Below are 25,664 nucleotides of genomic sequence, written 5' to 3' on the forward strand. Positions count from 1 at the left end.
ATATATATATATATATATATATTGTTATGGATCAGTTTATCGATCAGAAATAGAATAAAGAGTTTTTTTATTATTTTAATATACCGCGGGCATATAAGTTAAAATACAACCCTGTACTTATTTGTAATAGTTAGAATAAAAAAAAACATTGTTCTGTGACGGGACCCTAACGAGTTTTTCCGTGAAAGACTGAGTGAATAGTGAAAGGACAATGGAACCCGTATAATTATAGATTTAGGAATAAACTTGTAATTGTAATTTGCGGTGGGCATTTTTCGAAAGTAAATAAGAATTAGATTTAGATATGAGATAACAAGAATTTGGAAACTTATTTCTGTTGAAAAAGGCAAAATTGTTAATGGTTTCAGAAAAGTAATTTGAGTGAAAGTAGTTTATTTGTGTAACGATAAGACTACCAAAGAGAATTGAAATACTATTGTAGAAATAATACCTCAATCAACCATGGGAGCTTATCGTCTATACCTTGCCTAGCTCAGTATCTCAAGGGTGAGTTCGTCTTGTCTTAATTAGGGATTGAACCTGAGTTCTCAGTTGATAGCAAATAAGACAAATTTTAACCAATCATATTTATTTAAATCAATAAAAAAAAACAATAATTAACCCTGCCAAAGCTTAACAGTTATAAGTGTTACTTATTGCTTCGATGGGCGGCTTGTGTGTTCTAGCTGTTGGATCCTCCAATTAGAAGTTGTGGCTTCTGGAGAGCTGCAGTTACACGTGGCTGTATGTCCAGACCAATTATTGAACTCCAAATATGCCAATAAAACCAATAAACTAATTAAATTGTCCAGTAAACCAATAAGTTTTATATCTCCAATAAAGTTTTGATGTGTCCAACAAACCCAATAAAATATCCAGTTAAAGTTTTGATATCTCCAATAAACTAAAAGGATAAGAAACAACATGCATTAGAAACACATCAAAAAGAAAGGTTTAACTTCCTTGCCATCTTACAAAATTACACTTAAACAAATAGCATATGGCAAGGATAAAATGAAATATGAATGTTACTACTTAGTTAAATTCTGTTATAGAGTCCTAATGCATATATCAAAAGAAAATGTGCTTTCGAAAGAAAGTAAGGTTACAAATATTGGAAATGTGGTCAGGATTATAGAATAAATATCACAATGAAAGTACTTACCCCAAGAGAAGTTGTAGACCATAAAAATGAGTCTTATAATAATTTTTGCCTTCTTTTATAAATTTCAAAAAGAGGCAAAAAATAATCCCACTACAGAAAAGTTGTTTTGACAGAAAGTGGGAGACTGAATGAAGTTAGCACAGATGTCATAGAATGTTGGTATAGATATCATGAAACTAGCTTGTCAGTCAACACAGAACAGAATAGTCTGCCGAACAAAAGTGAGAGGGCAAATATTTATTCTATGGGACAGAAAGAGAGAAAATAAAGACAGAGGAAGAAGAGAAAAAACATTTTGTGGGCGCCAACTATTTTTATGAATAAAAAAAATAGTAAAAATTAAACTAAAGATAAAGAAATTAATAAATTAATAAACAAATTAGAATGAAATAATTATTTAAATATAAATTAATAGAGATGTGACGTTTATAACGTTACACACTCCTACCACCCATCAGAAAAATTTCGAACACAACTGAGAAATTTTTCTCAAAGAAAACAAGAACATAATGTTCTACCTAGGAATAAATATATGCAGTAGTAATCTGTAGTAACAAATCAAAAATAAATACTTTATAACAAAGCAATCAAGTTAATGAATATAATAACAAAAGAATGATCATAAAAAAAATTTAGAGTATTACTCAGGGAAATTGAATACTTCCCAACGAATTGTAGTATCCGTCAAACTAAAATTTGTTATGTTATTTAAAAAATTTATATAACAAAATAATTAAATTAATAAATATAAGTAATTAGTATACATTACTATTCATAGAAAATTTAAAGTATAACTCAAATTTGCTATATTTAAAAAAAATAACAAAATAATTTTCAGATGTTAATCTGGGGAAAATAAAAAAAATTACCCAATGAATTGTAGTATTCATCACACTAAAATTATTAATCTAATATTAATAAATTACTACAGAGATTATCTCTGGAAAAATAAAAAAAATTACTCAATGAATTTCAGTATTCATTAAACTGAAATTAAATAGGTACTGTTATAAAGTAAGCAGTAAGATGGTGTAGCATAAAGTTTATAATAAAAATTTATTAATTATAATATACAGTTTTTGAGGGGAACGCTCAGGGGAATATAAATGCATATTACCCAATGAATTTTAGTATTCATCAGACTAAAAATGAAGGGAAAAAATTAATTTAAAGTAATCGGGTATCTGTAGACTTTGGTACTGTACATGGACCCTACCAAAGGATCAATTGAAACCATGTTGGTATGAACGCAGTAGCCCATAGCCCACGGTTAAACCACGACAGCGCTCCTCGGAGACGACAGCCCTATGTGCCATGAACCCCCCGACGCCATACCCTGGAGACAACCCACCATTTAAGGAAGATCCAGTGGTACGAATGTACATCTGCATCAAAGCTCAGGCCCACAATAACAAAAATAATAATAACAAAGGGGCAATGCATCTGATATATTCAGATATACATTGTTGAAGAATTCTGTCTTCAGAAATTCTTCTTCGGAAGTACAACAACTTCCTTTGCAAAATAGCATTCTATACACATAGTATGAAGTCTAGTTAATAATCAAAGTCAAAGGTAAGTATACAAAAATAAAGACAAATAAGCAAAGTCAGGTAAATACATAATATAGAGATCATATCTCACAAAAATGAATAGTTAATGGATACTGCTAATGAATGAATCTCAAAAAAAAATTAGTACTCAGGATAACTGAGTACCTAAAGTAAGGTAACAATAATATCAAAATTATAAAATGAGTAAAAGCATGTAGACATTGATATGCAAATGTAATTATTGATAAACAACTCAAAAATACATATAAACTTTACTTGATATGTCAAATAAGACAAAGTTCTACACAAAAGAGATATGGTAACTGCATAAAACAAGTCTTAGAAGACTAAGAGTAAGTTAATAATGAAAATAAGATAATGATACATAAGAAATGTTATTCTCACTAAATATAAACCAGGGATCTACACAAAAGAATAAAGTACTGCATAAATATAGTTTACAAAAATAGAAGAAAACAAGTGAAAGTAGGTATACTACAATCAAACTTCAAAGCGCCATAATTCTACACCAGATTTCTAAAAGTAGATGCATAGAATTATTTTAACTCCAAAAGAAATAAGAAAAAACACATCATCCAAAAAAAATATATATACCTACTACGGTATATTAATTGTCTCTAAAAGACCAAAAAGGAACACAGATTCATATAATCTGGCCCAAAATCTCCTTAGGATATATGTATCCTAGGAAAACTAAAACACCATGTATGCAACTAACCATGTTGTCATACATAAAGTGCTGGATGAGGCTTTTAATTGTATCAAAATCAAAAACAATTACCCAAAGTAAAATAATAGGAATATATAAACAGTTAGGGTAATGTCAAATAAATAAGATTAATATGTTTATCATAACTACAGAAATATCAAAATATAAAGAGATAAAATAATAAAAGATAATGCTTTACCATATTATACAACATTATTGAGACTCATCATCACTAGAATCAGTAACATCTAACTTAATATCTTGCACATGAAAATTACCAAGGTCTTTACCATCTAGATCCTTAAGATTATATACTAAAGGAGATAAAACTTTATGTATAATACAGGGAATACATTTGGGAGCTAATTTAGCAGAAAAATCATGCACAGCATTTGAAAGGATGTTATTTTTCTTCCGGACTTTAGCACCTACATGAAATTTTACATCATGTCTACATAAATTGTAGCATTTAGTGTTGGTATTGTAAGAGTGACCTATTCTCTTCTGAACTTCATTAAAGACAGGAGAAATATTCTCTAAAGGCTTGCAAGAAGCACAAACTTTACATTTATGAACATAGTTCACAACAAAAGATCTCATTTTAGGCCAGTAATACAATTCTGAAATCCTACAAAGGGTTTTAAAGACACCTAAATGAGCAGCTGTAGGATCATCATGATAAATTTGCAAAATTTCCTTCCTATGTGGAGAAGGAACAAAAATTTTCCATTCTGGAGAAGAATCAGAAAACTTTGAGCTAGAAAAAACATATTTATAAAGAACATCATCCTGAACCTTAAAAGCAGGATATAAGTTAGGGTTTACTGTAACTTTCCCTATCATATTCCTATACCAAGCATCTGTTTTTAAATTAGATAAATTCAAGAGAGAAACTTGAGATACTTCAGGAATTCTTGAAAGAGAGTCAGTTACTACATTTACAGAATCACTACGATGAACAGAGTTAAGTTGTGACTGTTGAATGTCAGAAAGATTTTCAGCACTGCTAACAGTATTTACTACACAAGTAGATAAATCTGTAGCCTTAAATGAAAAATTTGAGAAATCCAAACAAAGTTGAAACAAACGAATAAAATCCATACCTAATATCATCTTATGTGAAATAGAAGGAACTATTAACACTTTAAGTGATTGAGTTTTACTCAATAAAGTAACAGGTAACCAAACATATCCTAAAATACTCTGAATGTTTCCATCAGCAGTAGTGAGTTGACTTGAAACATCAAAATTAAGTGCTAATTTGAGTTTTTTAAGTAAAAATAAAGAAGGAGAACCAATAATACTAACATTACTGCCAGTATCAAGAAGTGCAGAGATTGTTTCACTACCTACAGAAATAGAAATATATGGTCTATTATCATTATTATGAACATCTAATAATGAAGTAGAATTTAAATGTACCTTAGAATTTAAAGGACCACTAGAAAGAACAGAAGTACTAGAAGAAGGTAAAGTTTCAGATTGTACTGAAGAAAAAGTGCTTAAATTATCATTAGATATAAAAGAAGTAGTTTTAGGTATAACTTTCTTAGACACATTCACTGACTTGGGTTGTTTGAATGTCTTCGAAAAGTTTTCCCTGGAATGTTCTTTCAAACCGTTTTTTGAACATCTGCTACATTCATTTGTGGTAATATTCTTAAACCCACAACCATGACAAAACTTTCTCTTGGGTTTATTACATACTTGAAAAATATGGCCTGTCATGTTGCAGTTCCAACATGTAGCAGAAGAAGAAAGAGACTCAACAGAAAATTTACTGCGAGACGAAATAGTAAGAGCAGCTTCAAATCTCTTACAATACTTTGTAAGGTCTGCAACTGATTCCACATCCTGGAAAGCAAGAGCCTTGACATAATCAGGAAGAAGACCATTAATGATTTCATCTACTTTTTCACACTCAGGAATAGATTTTGAAGACCGGAGCATCAAAGACTCCATATAAGAAATATATGCAGAGACAGGTTGTTTGAAAGACTGTTTTGTAGAACGTATTTGTTCCCACAAATTTCTTTCATAATTGTAAGGTAAATACGTTTCCTTTAAGGAAGCAACTAATTCAGACCAAGAATTAAAAGATTTTTTTGTAAAGTGATTATGCCACCAAGTAAAAGCAGCACCTTCAAATAGGTCTCCTGCAGAGATGAATAAATCTTCATCAGTGCAGTTCCTAGAAAACTTTAAAGTTTCAATCTGTTCGAGAAATGGAATTAGAGGTTCTTTACCAGAAAATTTTTTAATACCCCATTTATAAACAGGAACAGACTTAACAGGTGAGACTGAAGATTGAGAATAATCGAGGTTTACTCTATCAGGAGTAGAAGCAACAGGTTGGTCTACCATATCAGGTTGATCTACAATGTCAGACAAAGTACCTTCTAATTTCAACAAATCATAGCGGATAGCTTTTTTTAATTTTTCTTCGTCTACAGAAGTTGGCTGTAGACGGGAGATTCTACCAGACAAATGAGTTAAACGAGAACTGAAAGCTTTGAATCTACTATCAAATTTTGTACCTGAATAATCAGATATGAGACTTAATAGGTCAGAATAGGAAGCTAAAGCTTGTTGGTAATCAACATCAAAAGATAAATTAACAGAAACATCAGAAAAACTACGGTTACTGGCTTCTTGAGAAAGAAGTCCAGCAAGGATCTTTCGTTTTTCCTCTACTGTATTTGGGACAGAGACATTCCTAATAAGAATTTCATATGATAATTCATCTGTCTTTAAATGTTTAGGTAGCATCTTGAAGAAATAATTTAAAAAATTAAGAAAGTAATTAAAATACACTATCCACAAAAACTGGTTAAGTTAATAAAAAACAAACCACTTACAACAGTATAAAAGTACCTACCATCAAAAAAAAAACATATAAAAATATCTGAGTATAAAATATATGCTGAAATATATAAAAAATGGTAATACTTTTTAACCCAACATGTGAAAATATATAAAAACAGTCAAAAATATGGAAATATTAAAATTAACTGCAAATAATGATAATATGAACACACAAAAAATATAAATAAGAAAGTATTTATCAAAGTTTGTTATCTGCCACCAAACCAAAAACCCAGAGCACAATTCCCTGAATAAAACAAGTACGGTTGGGCGCCAATGTGTAACGATAAGACTACCAAAGAGAATTGAAATACTATTGTAGAAATAATACCTCAATCAACCATGGGAGCTTATCGTCTATACCTTGCCTAGCTCAGTATCTCAAGGGTGAGTTCGTCTTGTCTTAATTAGGGATTGAACCTGAGTTCTCAGTTGATAGCAAATAAGACAAATTTTAACCAATCATATTTATTTAAATCAATAAAAAAAAACAATAATTAACCCTGCCAAAGCTTAACAGTTATAAGTGTTACTTATTGCTTCGATGGGCGGCTTGTGTGTTCTAGCTGTTGGATCCTCCAATTAGAAGTTGTGGCTTCTGGAGAGCTGCAGTTACACGTGGCTGTATGTCCAGACCAATTATTGAACTCCAAATATGCCAATAAAACCAATAAACTAATTAAATTGTCCAGTAAACCAATAAGTTTTATATCTCCAATAAAGTTTTGATGTGTCCAACAAACCCAATAAAATATCCAGTTAAAGTTTTGATATCTCCAATAAACTAAAAGGATAAGAAACAACATGCATTAGAAACACATCAAAAAGAAAGGTTTAACTTCCTTGCCATCTTACAAAATTACACTTAAACAAATAGCATATGGCAAGGATAAAATGAAATATGAATGTTACTACTTAGTTAAATTCTGTTATAGAGTCCTAATGCATATATCAAAAGAAAATGTGCTTTCGAAAGAAAGTAAGGTTACAAATATTGGAAATGTGGTCAGGATTATAGAATAAATATCACAATGAAAGTACTTACCCCAAGAGAAGTTGTAGACCATAAAAATGAGTCTTATAATAATTTTTGCCTTCTTTTATAAATTTCAAAAAGAGGCAAAAAATAATCCCACTACAGAAAAGTTGTTTTGACAGAAAGTGGGAGACTGAATGAAGTTAGCACAGATGTCATAGAATGTTGGTATAGATATCATGAAACTAGCTTGTCAGTCAACACAGAACAGAATAGTCTGCCGAACAAAAGTGAGAGGGCAAATATTTATTCTATGGGACAGAAAGAGAGAAAATAAAGACAGAGGAAGAAGAGAAAAAACATTTTGTGGGCGCCAACTATTTTTATGAATAAAAAAAATAGTAAAAATTAAACTAAAGATAAAGAAATTAATAAATTAATAAACAAATTAGAATGAAATAATTATTTAAATATAAATTAATAGAGATGTGACGTTTATAACGTTACATTTGTTTTAAATATCATGTTGGAAATTTTCTAAATCGAAAAAAGTGGGAAAGATGAATGCTTATGATTGGTTAAAAAGGAATGGTGGGAATGAGAGAGTTGAGAAGGTTGTCTGGGAGAGATTGAAAAAATTATTATGTTACCGGCAGACCAGAAGAGAAGACGTGTTTTCGTGTAGTCAATCTGAGTACCAGTGTTTTTCGTTTGTTAGTGAAAAAGGTGGAAGCTGAGAGCAGATCAAAATCGAGAAGATTAATACCTCTTTTGAGTCTGCATAGTCAGATATAATTGAGAAAGAAAGGAGAATTTGTGAATAAAGAGTACCGGTCAAAAGAGGCTTGGGCTTGTGTTTTCGGAGGAGTAGTTTGCTGGTATGCGGTTTGGATCGATGCTGAGAACGGGAAAGATTTGATGGTAGCCGGACATAATCAATCAAGGAAGGAACTGTGGTTTGATCGAGAGGAGACATCATTGGTGTAAAAAATTAAAGGTCAGTCAAATAATTTGAATGAAAGAACATTTTAAGATATTCTAAAGATAAAATCAAATATAAGCATACGAACTAAGATTCCAAGTTTCAAAGAGTTATTTTTTTGTGAATAAATTATATTTTTATATGGTCATTTTTTTAGTAGATATTATTATAAAACAGATCAATAGATAGTTTGTAATTAAAATTAAATTTAGAGTATAGGAGTTTGTTGGGAAAGATAATTGCCCACAAAAGTTATTTATTAATATTGATCGTATTGCTTATTGAAAATAAATAATAATTTGTGTGCATATTTATGTTGTTTTAATGTTAGTTCCGTTTCCTGTTCTATCCCGATTATGAGCAACTAGGAAATACTGAACCCACTAGAAGAGATATATAAAGTAAACTGATTAAAGTAAAATTAAAAAGGCACCCTGAGAATTTTTAATAGTAATTGATTTGTATGACTCTGCATAAATTAGTGAATTAATTAATTAAATAATTGGATAAATTAAATTAGTGTTAATTAATAATAAAAAATCATAAAGCAGATCACAACAATATATAAACATATATACCTATACAATAAAAAATAATTAAATAATTAAACTTTTTTTTGTCATTCCTCATCAGAACTGTTATTTAACTCTTCATCACTTAAACTAATAATGTCATCGTTCTTTTTATTTTAACTTTCCGTATCTGAAATAATAATAGATTATGATTTTTTACAAGTACTATATTTCAAATATAAATAACAAGCATAAAATATTATAGATATATCATCAAATATAGGACACTGTTAGCCATCAAACCAATGGTGGTAATATTTTTCTTCTATCAATCAGTGTCCATCCACAATTTTCAGGTTTAAAATTTGTTGGTGATCTTAAATGTGCATTGCGCCACACACTGCATATATAAATTGTTCTTTTAATTTGTTGCAATAGCTTTTCTTTATATGGAGGCATACTTGATGCATCGAGACCTCTTAACTGAGCTTTTATTAGCATTTCATCGTGATTTTTGTTGTTTCCAAAAGCCTTCTCGAAGAGCTCAACTCGCCCCATGTTGACGTCTTTGCTTTTTAAGAAATAAACTTTACAAATAAATTCTTCAATAACTTTAAATGTTGAGTTTGAAGTATTCATTTCAGATGGAGGGATTCTTAAAAGATCCAGGAAGGCTACCAGGTACCTCTCGTTTTTCTTCAAAATATAAAATGGTCTCTTCATTTCTTTTTCTATAAAATGCAGGGTTATAATCATTGCCAGTAAATACATGACATACTGTCAAAACTCGTGTCATTTGCTCTACATAATTTTGATAAATATCATTGATATTAAAATATTCCCTTTTTTGACATATCTATAATTACTTCCACATTAGATTTTAAAAATTCCATATTCGCTCCGTGCGTGACCATGGTAGGGGTACTTTGAAACGATGCCAGCGTGCGTTGCGGCGAAATGTGACAAAATTGGACCTACCTTTGTACGCATAAATTTTATCAAAAATGTGTGCAAATACATATTGCGTATTTAATTGTGCTAATAATAGCAAAAATCGTAAGTGTAGTTTTTATAGGTTCCCAAAGATTACATATAAATTAGAGAAAAGAAAAAGATGGATCCGTGCTACCTATTAATATGAAAAAGTAATACTTAATAAGTAATACACATAACTTCATTTTTATGCCATTGAAATAGGAAAAATTTACATAATTTACCTTAAATGATATTTTATAAGGCTTCAAGCTAACTGCAGAGTGCCTGATGACTTTAGCTTTTATATCATAACTTTTACTGGTACTGTTTTTAAATATATGCTCTTTCACGTGAAAAACTTGATTTGCCAGTACCTACTAGATTTTCTCTTTCTTTTCCGTTTATGGTTGAAAAGATATATTATGATGAATTTTGAGAAATCCAGTTTTTAATACTACATTTATTTTGTACATAAACTGAAAAAATATAATTAAAAAGGTAATTATTAATAATTGTCAATTTCGCATGTATTTAACAATGTCAAACATATATCATATGTTTAACCTGAAAATTGGTAGGTCCAAAACTGTCAGATGAAGGCGGTAGGTATCGCGTCAGTCACGCACGGAGCGAATTGGATAACATAATTATAGGAATGTCAGAATCGGTACAACGATGACAACGGTACTGTCACTCGGTATTTCGTGTTCATCTGGCAAATATGGTGTACAATCTTTGTATCTGCTTCTTTATGTGTACAAGATGAATTATAATCTACAGATTTTTCATTCGATTGTTAAAAACTTCATACACGTAACAATTATCATAATTCAATTTTAATATTTTTCCTTTACATATCTCAGCCAATTCGTCGTTGCACCAGTCTTCAATGAGAAATTCCACAAACTTTTCTTCAAAATTTCTATTTCTTAATAATTTGCCAAAATCTGTTGAGCGCATATTTTCTCTTCTAACATCATACTGAATATTACTCTCTTCTCCGCTCAACTGATGTTCGTGGTTTTTAATAGTTGATGAGTTGTATTTGTCAAATATGACATGAACTTCTTTTCTTTCAAAGAGTAGAAATTTAAAAATGTATTTAGAAATTGCTGCATACTTTTGAGGTAATCTTGTTAAAGTATGTAGCAAGTAAAATCCATCATAAATAGTAATGTCAAAGATATTAATAAATAAAAACGCAAGTTTTACAATAAAAAAAAATTATATACAACAATTTCAGCGAAGGGTACGACAAAACGTGTCCGACTGAAAAATCGGAAAAAGATTCTTGTCCGTCAATTCTACATTTGTATAGGTACTACGAGATTTTATAAAACAGCTTTAAAAAAATCAGCTTGTTATTTATAAATAGCATATATCTACAATTTTAATGCTCACACATTCTACAAAAAAGTAATCTCGACTGTATATTTTTTTAATTTTTAGATAAAAGGCCCTATTTTTAAAGACAATCCATTTATTAAGTTGGACTCTTCATTTAAAAACTAAAAATCATAAAAAAATAACGTTGTTAATAAATTTCCACAGACTCATGGAAAAGCCGATTTTCACTTTCGGACGGAAAAATCGGCGAGTACATTTTGTCGGACAATATAAAAATAGTATTTTTCACGGTATTTTTGAACGATACAGAGAAAATCAGCTTGTTATTACTAAATGTTTTAAAGTTGTTTTTTTGGCATGTTTAACTTGGTGGACTCTCTTATGGAACCAAAATTTTTGTCGGACAAGATTTTTTTCGGATATTTCACGAAGTCGACTTTTGTATCCATTAAACAGCAATACGTTATTATTCAATTTGATACATCACTTCAAAATGACCACTTTTGAATAAGCTGGAGAGAAAAAGCACCCGGTACAGAAAGTATCCCAAGAGATATTTGGGGGTCGAGGTCTTGTGAAGCTATCCTGAAAATTCTAGCCTGTTATGTATGAGTGATACAGTATGTCGCCTGGCACCTAGACTATAATGCAAATGTCTGAGCGTTGCAGTACAGTCGCGTTTGCCCAGTACGACGGAGAAAACTGCCTCAAAGCAGTCCTTGCATCTCTTTCTAATTTGCCAGGTTCATTGACCAGGTGACCTAAATGACCAATGAAAAGTTCTAAAGCTATTTTCTTGTGGCATATTAATACAATTACTATTCTCGTTGGAAATAAGCTACAATAAAAGATTACAATAACTTCGGAAATCATTCTGAAAATACAAACATTATTAAATTAAACAATTTAATTGTTTAATTGGTGAAAAATTCTTCTAATAATTTAATTTTATGTGACTAACTTAATTTAAAAATTTAAAGATCGACCCCGCTTACATATCTAACCTATCATTGGAACGTGCTTTACAACTGGTTTTAGTTTTGTTAGAATCGACGTTTTGAGAAGATCGTAATTAGCTGTTTATTATTTGTTGTTCCCGGTGGTGTACAAAATACACCACGCATATAGTAATGTAAGTACATCTTTTAATTAGTTTTATTTCGATATTTTTCAGAGATCAGATTCCAGTTAAACCATTTTAACGAAGAACCCAGTTCTGATGCGAATAGATATTCAAGTGAAACTTCTAGCGAAAATGAAAATGAACTAGTTTAGAAGACTTCTATGAAGGCATGGATGGAAAAAATGGTATAAGTATTCTTTGAAAAGTAAGTTTAGTAAATCTAACAAAACGAATATTTTAAAAGTACTTTCTGGACCCAAAGTGTACGATAAAGATATTACAAATGGGATAAGTGCTTTCGTTAAACTGTTTACTGATGACACTATTGAAAATATTGTAGTATGTACCAATATGCAAATAGAAAAGATGCACCCAAATTACAATCGCGAAAGAGTTGACACTTTGGGTCCAGAAAGTACTTTTAAAATATTCGTTTTGTTAGATTTACTAAACTTACTTTTCAAAGAATACTTATACCATTTTGTTCCATCCTTACTTTCATAGAAGTCTTCTAAACTTAGTTCATTTTAATTTTCGCCAGAAGTTTCACTTAAATATCTATTCGCATCAGAACTAGGTTCTTCATTAAAAATAACTTCTTCGACCGAAGTATCAGGATTTTTCCTAATTACTTCTTCGTCTTCTTCTCGAAATAATGCATCAGCGAATGCTTGAAGTTCTTTATCAGTAACTCGATTGGGATTTTTAACTGGAATCTGATCTCTGAAAAATATTGACTTAAAAAAATAATTGAAAGATGTACTTACATCACTACACGCGTAGCGTATTTTGTACACCACTGGGAACAACAAAATAAATAATAAACAGCTAATTATAACAATTTTCGGAAAAGCGGTCCAGCATAAATCGTATAGGGGCAAGTTTGTAAGTAGCTTTTCTTTTAGCTCTTGTATCTCTATTGTCAAACCTAAGAGCTAATAAGAGAAATAAAAATCGGTTGAGGCTCATAAAATGTCTGAAAATTTCTGAGCCCGTTTCACCAGTTGTCCACAATTCCAAAAAATTTGTGAGACCTTGTTTTTTAAGCCTAGTTAAAAACAAAAGTCCTATCGTTGCCATAATTTCAGATTTGGTTGTATTTCTATCATCTCTTTCGCGATTGTAATTTGGGTGCATCTTTTCTATTTGCATATTAGTATATACTACAATATTACATATTAGGAGAACATCTGACAATTGACGAAATGCTTATTCCTTTCCGAGGGAGATGCAGCTTTTTACAGTATATCCCAAATAAGCCAGCAAAATATGGAATAAATGCATTCGTATTGTGTGAACATTTTATGTAAGCAGTATCGAGTTGTATTGTGGGCAACAATCAGATGAGTCTTGCAAAAAATCGATTAAGCCAGAGGATATTACACAACGATTGGTTGAAAAATGGAACGAAAAAAACAGTAATCTAACTTGTGATAACTGGTACACCAGTTAAAAGTTAGCAATAAATCTGTTGAAAAAAAAAGACTTTAATAATTGGAACAATAAAAAAAACAAAAAATAAAAGAGAGATCTCAAAAAAATTTTTACCAAATAAAAATCAAATAGAAGGTTCATCTCTTTTTGGGTTTCAATAGGAATCTACACTTGTATTATTTGTTCCAAAAAAGAACAGAGCGGTTATTTAATTTTCTACGATGTATTATGATTCGTCTATATATCAGGTCACTAATAAGGCCAATATTATTATGGACTATAAAGCTGGATTTATAGTTTGACGTACTGTAGACGTAGACGCACTGGAGACGTAAGAAACGGACTGTAAATATTTTGTCAATTTATAAATGGACGTAGTGGAATTTTTGCGCATGAGTAAAACAGTGGCAAGAATTGGTGACCAGAATGAGTGACATTAACCAACATTCAATATAACCTATACATTATAGGAATCGTAATAAACCAACTGTGTGTGTTTATACTATTACTATTGTTTATTATAATATTTATCCATTTTGTGTGTTACAATGGATTGTGAAATATACGAAGGTATGCTCCTTGGTGCTGTAGGATTGCTCTTGTGTGCAGTAGCATTACAAAAAACTCGAAGGGCAATAATAAGCCGACCAAGACGATATAAAACAAGACCCATAAACCGTAACAGAAAAATAGAGAATGCGTATAATCATTTTTTAAAGATGAAGGCAGCAGATGCAGAGCAATTTTTCAAGTATACAAGAATGACTGTTCCAGTATTTAATGAGCTATTAGGTCTTGTAAAAAGTAGAATTTCCAAGAGAAAAATAAAAGACGGGATATCAGAAGAAGAAAGGCTTGCCATAACATTGCAGTAAGTAATTTATCTTATTTGTTTAACAATAAAAGTTTAACATGGCATTACCAAATGGGCTTAACAACTGTTCACAAAATTATTAATGAAACTTGTAATGCAATATGGGAGGCACTTTCTCCAAACTATCTAAGAAGTCCTTCGTCTACCCAAGAATGAAAGAATATTGCCAAGAACTTCTTTGATCTCTGGAATTTTCCCAATTGCATAGGCGCTTTAGATGGGAAACACATAAACATACAAGCTCCTCCAAAAACTGGCTCTCTTTCCTTTAATTATAAGAACACTTTTAGCATTGTATTGATGGCAGCTTGTGATGCTAAGTATGTGTTTACTTTGGTAGATATTGGAGCCTATGGATCCCAAAGTGATGGGGGTATTTTAAACATAGTGTGTTTGGTAAGCGTCTTGAGTCAAAAACAGTAAATGTGCCTTTGCCTTCTGAAACTCCCAACACTGACATTAAATTTCCCTATGTGTTCGTTGCTGATGAAGCATTCCCCCTAACAGAGTACATCATGCGTCCATCTGCAAAGAACAACATGACACTGAAACAGCAGATTTTCAATTATAGATTATTGAAAACACATTTGGAATTTTAGTTGCCAGATGGCGAATTCTCAAGCAAACCCTTATTGCTGATGTAAAAAATGTGGACAGTATTGTAAAAGCATGTGTGAATCTCCATAATTTTTGCATGTTCAAAACTGAAGGAACAACTGATACAACTCATTATTGCCCTCCCGGATATGTAGATTGTGGAGATGAAGAAAATGCCATATGGCGGAAAGAAATCGGTGAACCACTACAGTCAGTTGGACGTTTATCAGCCAACAATGCTAGACGCATAAATATTGAGTCACGAAATACCATGACAAATTATTTTGTATCAACTCAAGAAGAACTTCCCCGGCAATTAGAAAAGGTATTGAGAGGAAGAACACTCCAATAGTCATAGTCATACTTTGTGGATCTTTTAAGAGATTCAACAATTAAGACAGTTACTACAGAATTCAGTATACAAAATATTAATGTGTATAATACAATATTCACAGTGTAACAAAATTGACAAAACATAAAATATATAAAATAACATTTTTACAGTAAAATATGAAGCTACTGCAGTTTGTCCTCAAGATATTCATTTATAAAATAATATTCTTTTCTTAAGAGTAAATCTTTAACATTTTTGAGTTATACTTCTATACGCGCGCTCCACGTTGAAAATTTGTATGGGAGTGAATCTGTGAAATCATTACATATGTAAGATAATGAGTAAGAGAGAGACAGAAGATATAGTTTCTCTCTCTTCCTCACTCGAATATAAAAATGTTCCTTTTGTATATATTATTTAATATTTTATATATTATATGAAGATATATATACATATATTATACATATAATAAAATATTTATTAATATTATTATTTATGTGATATGTTTTGTATTATTTATTAAATGTTCATAATTATATTATTCTTTTGTATTTCAAAATAATAATCTCAATAAATCACTGTATGATCCAGAACTGTCAATTTTGAAATACATTTGTGTTATGTCCTCGGTAGTGTAGTAGTCAGTATCCCCGCCTGTCACGCGGGAGACCGGGGTTCGATTCTCAGCCGGGGAGGACTTTTTTGTTAATATTATTACATTATTGTCATTTTTAAATACTTATGGATATTACATTTTAATTTGTATTGTATTATTATATGGAATTATGTTGCACTGTATTGTAGTGTATTTTTTTATGTATATTATTGTCATTTTTAAATACTTATTAATATGGCAGTTTAATTTATATTGTATTATTTTAGGTCTAAATTTTGGTATTTTAAATATCATTTTACCGTTTTCTAAAATAAAATTAGAAGACTTTTCTTACAACGAAAAACAAACTTGTACTAAATATAAGCAAAAGCCTAGCTCGTATATGGAATTTGCTTTGCTAAAAGACAGTTCAAATCGAGAAAAGCATATTTTCAATAATACTCATAACATTTTATGCCCAAACACAAATGCTGAACAAGATGAAAACACAATTGTATTATTATATTAATAACAAAATAAACAATGAATTTTACTGCAGAGTAAGTGTAAAAAAAATTTGCATTCAACTCCTTTCATACTTATATGAAAATAAAAATATACATTTTCATCAAAATATTGATTTAATCCTTCATTGTTAGTAAGTTGTTATTAATTCTGTTTCTCTTTCTGCTATGTCTTACCTATAGCATTACATATGTAATGATTGTGCAGATTGACTCCCAAATAAATTTGTAACGGCGAATGCGTGTATAGAATTGTAACTTCCACCGGCAGTCCCACTGGACTGCCACACCCGTTTTGTTTTTAAATTTAGAGAAAAGTGGTATTTCTTTCACAGTTTTTGGTAAATGATTGTATAGGGTCAGCCCCATATATCTGAAGCAATTTTGAAATTTAGATATTCTGTGTTTAGGAACTCGTAAAGATTCAGAACTTCTTGTATTGTAATAGTGATTGTCTAAATTTACTGGAAATGTATTGATTTCCCGTTTTACATAAAGTAAACATTTGTAGATATAAAGGCAGTACTAGTCTTATTTTTTAGTTGATCGATTGTATTTTTTATTTCAATTGGAGTTACGGGTAAAAAGAAAAATGTTTTGTTAGGTACACATTTTTGAGGTAGTACAAGAAGAAGGCAACGATGTGCCAAAATGAGTTTGAAGATTATATTCTGTAATTGTATCAAAATATGAGGCAAATGGATTAGCAATATCACAAGACTTGGTAATAATTTTATTATCATAATGTAGAATAATATCAGACCTGTTCTTTTGCCGACCAGTTTCACTGTTTACTAAATTTCAAATTGTGTTTGGTATATTGTAAGATTGATTAATTAATTAAGTCAGTATGAAAGTTTTTTTAGTATTTATTAATAGAGATTTATATTCTTTTTTTGCCTGTTTATAGGTATCTTGAGACTCAAGACTCCCTATATTTTTTGCTATTCAGTGTAGATTTTTTAGTTTTCCACTAGCGTGTTTTACCTCATTTGTTACCCATGTAGCCTTATTTGTTTTGTGTGCTTTATACTGTGTTTTTATGGACAATATAAATTTACACTATAATCTAAAATGCTAACAAATGAATTTGTGGCATGATAAACACTAATAACACAAATTTTCCTATTGGCTATAAACAGAGAAATCGCACAGCACTCACACACCATTTCTTCACTAAAGTTAGAGACATCTAATGTTTTAATTTAATATCAGCTTTGATGTAGATGATGGATTCTCCATGGATATGGAACTTTCGACAAACATAAGAGGCGATGTTGTATCCATTCAGGGTCATAAATTGAATGTTTTCTTCAGTACATCAATGTTCTGATATTTATACAAATTATATCAGATGTTTCTTGCAATGTTATGACTTCAAGTTTGAGTAACTTATTTGTCAAAGATTGGACATTTAATTGCCATATTTTTAAACAACTGTCTGGCGATGATAAAAGTAACGATTCTCTTGGATTTACTTAACTAAAAAAGAGTATGGTCTATCTTCTCCAGTTGACAGACCTCTATTGTTATGTTCGCTATGGCACTAAATGATTCGATGGGTTGACCATCACTATTTTGGCAACAAATTACACGTGAATCCCCTATCTTGAAGAATTTCACTTTGTTTTTCACAGCACATGAGATGTGATAACTATTTCCACATACTATACAAACGAGTGTTTTATTAGGCTTATGACAACATTTAAATGTATTCTCTTCAAAATCTACCTCTTTTACTACAGAAAGAGGTGACAGCACATTTTTACTTTCTGCCATCTTGAATGATAATGTCTAAATCTCTAAATGAATGATAATGTCTAAATGTCTAATCTCTAAATACATAAGGATTCATTATTTTATGGGTGTAATATGATAGGTTACTTTGTTAGTTTGATTTTAATTAATTTTATTAACCAACAAATCAAAATTAAATAAACATGCATTTTCTGTAATATTTTTTATTAAAAGATAATATTTACAAAAATTTTACGTAATATCTAATCATTGTCTTCTAAAACTTCAAGAAGTCTTCGTCTTTTATTTTTTTGCTGCTCCGGAGTCATTTCTTTTAAGACACTAGCAATATACTCCCCCAAGGTATCTACTGAAGTTGTTGGTTCTTTCATCTGACCAGTAAGATTTTTTAAATGTTGAGTGATGGACTTAGCGGCATCAATTATCTCAAGAGATGGGTCAGGTCCATTTAAGTTTTTTTTCTTTTTATTTTTTTCTATAATGAACACAATGTATTAAGTCCAATGAATAAACATGTGTAAAAGAACATTTAACATTTTTTTAATAGATGGCAGTACCTGAATTTCAATGCATTTAGGTCAAATACATTTGACCTACCTACCCGACTGATTTTGTGTGTATAATTTTAACAAAACAAATTAAATTCAATTGTTAATATTTATTCTAAAAAATATATTGGCCCGTTTTTTGTGTTTGAGTCAACAAATATAAATAATATTCGAGTTGGTTCTTTTAATAATATATCTAAAATTAATAATAGCAAGATTTCAACTACAGTAGATTATTGGTGCCTTAAAACAAAAATCTTATTTCATCTGCAAGTAAGAAACAAGTTTGAAATACTTTTTTCAATGATACTGGGTCAGTCCGATATACTCTGCAATCTACAACCTGACACACTGGTCAAAATATGGAGAGATCTTAATGTTCCTTTGAATATTAAATTAGATTCCCAAGATGTTACCCATAATTCAGAATAAAATTTGAAATAAAACACTTTGAAAACTTTAATTAAAAAATTTTCAATTAATAAATTATTAAATTTATAATCGACAATGCTAAATATTTTTTGTAGTGTTTACTAACGTAACCTCCTATTAATTATTATTGGATTTTTTTACAAAATTACTTGGCACAAGTAAGTGGAATTATTTTTATTAAAATTAAGCCTCACCTTTATCAGCAACCTGCACCTTTTCTGAATTTACAGTCACTCTTTGATCCTCTGTCCCTTCCATCTGAATAATAATATTTTCTTCATATATTGAATGTGCAAACATTTCCATATTACAATCCTGTGTCAGACCTGTGTCTAAGGTGCTTTCAATCATTGTGGAATTTGACCATGCACTGGAGCAGCTTGATGAGTCAAAAACCGGTGATTGTAAAGGTGGAGTTGATTTAGGGCTGTCATTGTTTTTGCATCTTCTGTTGTTGTATTTGTACTAAAAAGTTGGGGTAATTTTTTACTTTCTCTGTTCCATCTTGATGCTCATGACATTTGGTATACTTACGTATTTTTGGCTGTAGATCACGAAAAAATGTTTAAATTTTTTGTCAGAAATTCGTATTTGTTTAAGATATAGTCTCTTTAAGGCTACAAATCATTTTCGTGATCTATGGTCAAAAATACATGTTTAAGTAATTCTGTACTTACTTTCTGGGCTTAATATATGTATTTAGAAATGACATTGAATCAAAGTACTCCCATTGTGGGGTAACAGGAGCTCCGGAACCAGAAGGCGACGCTTTCTTCTCCCTTCCATACTTATTTCTTAAATTTATCCAAATTCTCTGGTAATCTTTCACTGAAAAAGTATAATGCAAAAAACACATTTACTAGTAGTGCAAAACTGCAATTAGGCAGTTTACTTCGAATGACACAAGATAAACATACCTGTTTTGTTTCATTTCTTGGTCTTTAAAGTGTTTATTGGATTTATCATAAATGTGTGGGTAACCCCGAATTAGACCAATTAACAACTCATATTTATCTGAAATATTGAAATTATACTATGATATCCTTTTATTATTTTATAAATTATTAACTTACCGTCCTTGTATCTAATAATCAACAAAATTCGAAAATATAAACAACATAAACATATATGTAAACAACTTTACAAAACCAAAATGGAAGGCGGGCCAGACAGTTCGCTTTTGTTGACAATTGACAACACAAAATTCTTTCTTTTGATTGGAGAGACGCAAGTAATGCACTGTAAAAGATGAAAGTTCACCAACTCTTCCGTTACAGTGCGTTTCGCTTACGTCCCGTCATGCGTTTACGTTCATTTATAAATAGGAGTACACAAAAGTCTATGTTGATCCTTTTCCAGTGCGTCTGCGTCTACAGTCCGTCAAACTATAAATCCAGCTTAAGCCATACGCTAAATAAATAAATAAACGGAAAACTCATTAAATACCTGGCTATTATGAGAAATACTTCTATGTATAGTTTCCTGGACTATACGTGGAAAGTAAGCTTTTACGTAAAGTATTTATTTTTGTTTGTTGTGTATTAAAACTTCATAAAATATCTCAAACGCAAATAGCATTCTTTGAATATTGTTGTCTTAAGGAATGAAACCTACTTTAATATTAATCTCAATTTAAAGTAAAGTTCGTTTATTTTATAATTCTCCACTTTTTTATATACTTTACAATTTTTCTTCGGATAAAAGTTTTTTAAACTTCTTTTCCCGTTCGCTAAAAGTTTTAAAATCCTATTACGATCTTTCTGTAAAAATATGGCACCGTATAAAAAGCATTTTCAATTTATTGTCGCGAAGTAACTTCCTTTAAATCCGAATATAGTTTTCTTCTGCTCCAGTAACACAACAAAGGGATTAAGTACTTGAAAACCGAACTCGGTAAGGGAGAGAAACAAAATGTAAAGCACAACACGCAACCAGCAAAGGATCTGTAAATTTACTCAGAATCAGCGGTCTCCAGTCTGGAAAAGAGTTCTTTCTGGTTTCAATTTAGCTGGAATAGATGCTGGTTGGAGATTTATTATTTTGAATTTTTTCTTAGAAAATTTAATGAACTTGTGAAAATGGCATTTCATGGTACTTAACAGCGCATTTAAAAATAATTTTTCGACGATAACATGAAAATTAACGTATAACATATCTACTACTATACCATACATACTATAAATAGACGTTTTAATATATCTGAAAATATACTATAGGTATAACTAGCTGACCCGGCAAATTTCGTACCGGCTTAGAATTAACAAAGAGTTATATAACTTTCTCATCATATTTGTATCTTTTCTGCGGAATATATCGCTTTATTACCAGTCTTCCTTAAAATGAAATTAGACCGCGCGCACAGACAGCGGTCAGACGTTCCGAGTTCTGCGTTCTTTTTTTGGAGTTTCGAGCACTCATGCGGCGGTAAATTAACAGCGTTCCAGTTTCTTTCCAAATAATGAATTTGAAATAATATGTTTTTAAATAGGTCTCGTGGTCTCTGTCTTTATATGAATAGAACGCCAGACGGCAAGAGTTCTCTGACTGACCGCCGAGATATGAACGCTGGCAGTGTGTGTCATTAGATTAGGATGTAAGTACTACAAAGAACTCAGAGCTCTTAACTCAAAACTCGAAATACCTGACCGCTGTCTGTGTGAAAGCTGGCTAACACTCTCGTAGATACAGAAAACTTATGCTGGGGTATAAATGGCTAATGTATATCATAAATAAAAGTTTTTGATGAGCAAATCTTTTAATAACTTTATTTTGTGAAGTCTACCTCCTTCTTTGCAATCTGAGTTATTTGCGAACTGCCACATTCTACGCATAAGCTCGAAGTTATTTTTGACTCATGGTAGTAGGTATAATATCATTTTGAAATAAAGATTCTCTACGTCACACAGTGTACGATTTGACTAATCTAGGTGGACAAAACTCTGAAACTCTCTTAAGTGATTCTAAATTACATTTTATGATAAAATCATAGTTAATTGTGGTAAATAAAAGGCATGACCAAATTTTAAATAGTTTTTATTGTTTTAATAGAAATTTTATATCTCTATCATGTCTAGAAAATTGTTTTAGTGGAAGTTTTCGCAACAACGATATATATGGATCAGATGATATTAATAAATATTTAATTAAGTCATAATTGCTTCGCTGTCTTGAAATTTTCATTGTATGTCCCAGTCTGACTCTTCTTATTTCTTTATTTTTAGCCTCGGATGCTTCTTCAGACATTTGCCCTACCGGTATTAGTGAATTTTTGATTATGTCTGCTCCATGTACCAATATTTTGTGAACAGTCACAGGCATGTTATACCATGGGTACAAACTTAAATATAGTTTCCTAGTCTTTATACAGTAGTTCTGAAATTTAACAGAGTCAATCTCATAACCAGACGCAACAGCTGCAAGAATCGTCCCAAAATTGTGAATGAGCCCTTCATTAAGGTTGATGATGCGTGCTGTGGTCGTATAATTATAAAAAAATGCTCTTGCGGTATTCCCATCGTTACTGGTACCAAATCCTGGTTTTACTTTGTCGATAATGAGACCCACTTCTTTAAATTTTTTCTTGATTTCGTCTTTCCTTGTTTTAAACATTTCTTTTTTATTGTCTCCTCTTACTTGCCACTCACAAAAATCTTGACGATAACTAATATTTAAAAGGCATTCCATCGTACGAATGTAAGCATGTAAGCTAGATATTCCAAACTGGTACATATTATCGTCTGGCTCTTTCGTTATTAATGCTGTATTCATTTCTTTAGATGTTGCCTTACAGATAAAACACCTTTGAGTTGATCTATTATCACTTAACACATTACACACTTTACCATCAATCATTGTCAGAATCATTTGATGCGTGACCGAGATGGTAACGCCTCGGACTTCTATAAGAGTTGGAACTAACTCTTGAATTTGACTTTCAATCGCTCTACATTCATCTTTTATCAGTGCTTCGCTTTCTTTCTTATAAATAAATTTGAGTACTCTACAGAATCTTGGTGATGATGGCCGAGGATTTTGCCATATGGTCTCTTGTAGATTGTTTACGAGTTTTATTGGAACTAATGAGATTATAAACATATATTCATCTGTGCTCTCTGGATCCTCAAACGGTTGCTTATATAAACTATGTCCTGATGAACCATCACACCCCCACTTATATATTAAAGAATAATTTTGCATGTTGGTGTCTAACCTTTCTCCTAGAATGTTCTTACATATTCTCTGTGCGGTATGATTAAGTAGAGCATCCAGTCTTACTTCCGCCGATATATCAGTCACTGTAATATTTTCAACTCGAGGATAACACTGCTCTTTTACCTTTGCTACGTAATCATAACATGGATACGCATTAAAACCTCTTTCTTTTGCCTCTTGTTGTACATTCTTATAAGATTGGACAGTAAAATTGTTTGCTATAAAAAAGGCCAAAGCTTTTTCAGGTGTATAGGGTCTTTGTTTCATTTGGACATCTAAATTTTTTCTTGCTTTCTTATATGTGGAAGCACGTTTTGGTGAGGCTGACGATACTTCTTCCATCAACATAGCAGCATTACGTTTGCCACTCGCTCGGACACTTAATTGTGCAGCAAACGATAATTGGTCTTTACTGTAGTCGCTAAGTAAATGTTGAATTTTCCTCTTTTTTGTCTTTTTGGAGCTATCCATAAAAGTTTTTTGAGGTCTACCACCACTAGTACTTGGTTTTGGAGATTGATTTTCTAATATCAGCATATCGAAAGTTAAATCATTATTTAACCATTGTTCGTATTCACTTAAAAACAAGTCCAGTCGTCTTTGCTTCTGAACCCATTTGACTCGAATTTTTTCGCATTCATTTTTTAAGAACACCTTTAACTGCTTCTCTTGTTCTTGATCAATATCCAGATCATCAAAACTCATCTTCACAAAGTTGATTACTGCATTTAATCGACCATTAGCCGGTATAGAACGCCAAAATTCAAATAATAATTTCCGCTTCATTTGGGCACCTGTAAACACAAACATAAAATATGTTAAAAAACGCAAGAAATATTAATTATACAATGTATTATGAAAGTGTACATAGGCGCCCATACCTATGAGCAGGGGAGACCATGGACCCCTTCTAGCTTTTCGGATGCTTTAAACTATATGGTTATCCAAAGTTTACAAAATATAATGTGAAACATCTTTACGTGTAGCCCCCTCTTAAATTTTTAATATGGGCGCCCGTGAACGTGTACGAAATAGAAAGTAGTTTAAGACAATAAGTACATACAGCTTTACTACACTTGACAACATAGCATATCTAAATGAAAGATACGTATGGCAAATGAATAAATAATTTTGATGACCTATTTTGTATTGAGTATTAAGACAAGTATAGTATTTAAAAATACATATCTGTTTATATTTTATTTACTAAATATGTTAAAAATCGCAAAAAATCGCAAAAAACAGTAATTATATTATGAAAGTGTACTAAATAGAGAGTACTTTAAGATCATACCTACAGCTTTACTACACTTGACAACATAATATATATCTAAATGAATGTTACGTATGACAAATGAATAAAAAAAATTGATGACCTATTTTGTATTGGGTATTATATATTTTCAAATGCATATTTGTTTATATCTGGTTCATTAAGTAAATGCATAATTACCTGTAGATGTCGAATCCATCATAAAAAAGCACTTAAAATTGCACTGAAAACCAAGACACGTGTACACAAGTTAGCGTTAACGGTCATACTGAGCGGCCGATCGTCTACCTGAAAAAGGTGCAGGTAGTTTCGGCCATTGTTTCTAAAAGATCTGCAATCTGCTGGGGTCTTTGTTTTGTATCATCAGTTAAAGTATGTATTTAAAAGTGAAATGGAAGTGATTAAACGTAGTTTTAACAATAAAATTTAAATACCTTTTGTCCACTTAGATTAGTCAAATCGTACACTGTGCGTCAGTAGTGTGATAAAGAAGGCATTCAAACTAGGTTTATATACCCAATAAATTTAAAAATTTCTTCCCAATTTTCAGTTAACAATTTGACTTTGATTTTTCGGAGGTATTTGTTGAGAACAGTACTAATGTTGCATAAAGATTAATTTTATAGACTATTTTGTGATCACGAAATTATTAAAAATAGGTAATGAGAGATACTACATCTAGAGCAATAGTCACTGCGTAGTTTAAGTTGACTCTGAAGTTTTCCCCAAATTCGAATCGTTGGTGCTTAACGACTGAGATTGTCCATTGTTTATTTTTACTTTGATCAGCTACAAGTTACCTAGTTATATACATGGTTATCTACTTGGTCGTCTTTAATATCTTGTCTCTTTGTC

At 31.0% G+C, this 25,664-nt stretch overlaps 2 protein-coding genes across 3 annotated transcripts in view; one reads left to right on the top strand and one right to left on the bottom strand.

Moving 5' to 3' along the window:
• Nucleotides 1–572: 572 nt before the first annotated feature.
• Nucleotides 573–7,767, bottom strand: LOC140441161 (uncharacterized). Of its 2 annotated transcripts, none has more exons than XR_011950967.1 (2): nucleotides 1,166–7,767; nucleotides 573–904 (listed from the first exon to the last, which is right to left on the bottom strand). XR_011950967.1 is itself a non-coding variant. In XM_072531632.1 (2 exons), the coding sequence occupies exon 2, from the start codon at nucleotides 6,215–6,217 to the stop codon at nucleotides 3,662–3,664; it is 2,556 nt and encodes an 851-aa protein (XP_072387733.1). In that variant the 5' UTR covers nucleotides 6,218–7,097; nucleotides 7,359–7,767; the 3' UTR covers nucleotides 573–3,661. The 2 variants fall into 2 exon arrangements, 1 of the variants encoding a protein (XP_072387733.1); XM_072531632.1 differs by having other exon boundaries at nucleotides 573–7,097; nucleotides 7,359–7,767.
• A 235-nt stretch (nucleotides 7,768–8,002) lies between these two features.
• LOC140440555 (rhomboid-related protein 2-like) overlaps nucleotides 8,003–25,664 on the top strand; it is an 87,837-nt gene continuing 70,175 nt past the window's right edge. The window contains exon 1 of the mRNA XM_072530934.1: nucleotides 8,003–8,286. The gene's annotated coding sequence lies outside the window, so the exon portion shown is untranslated. The remainder of the gene's footprint in view (nucleotides 8,287–25,664) is intronic.

The sequence above is a fragment of the Diabrotica undecimpunctata genome, chromosome 5 (assembly GCF_040954645.1).
Source record: "Diabrotica undecimpunctata isolate CICGRU chromosome 5, icDiaUnde3, whole genome shotgun sequence".
Taxonomy (NCBI): Eukaryota; Metazoa; Arthropoda; class Insecta; order Coleoptera; family Chrysomelidae; genus Diabrotica; species Diabrotica undecimpunctata.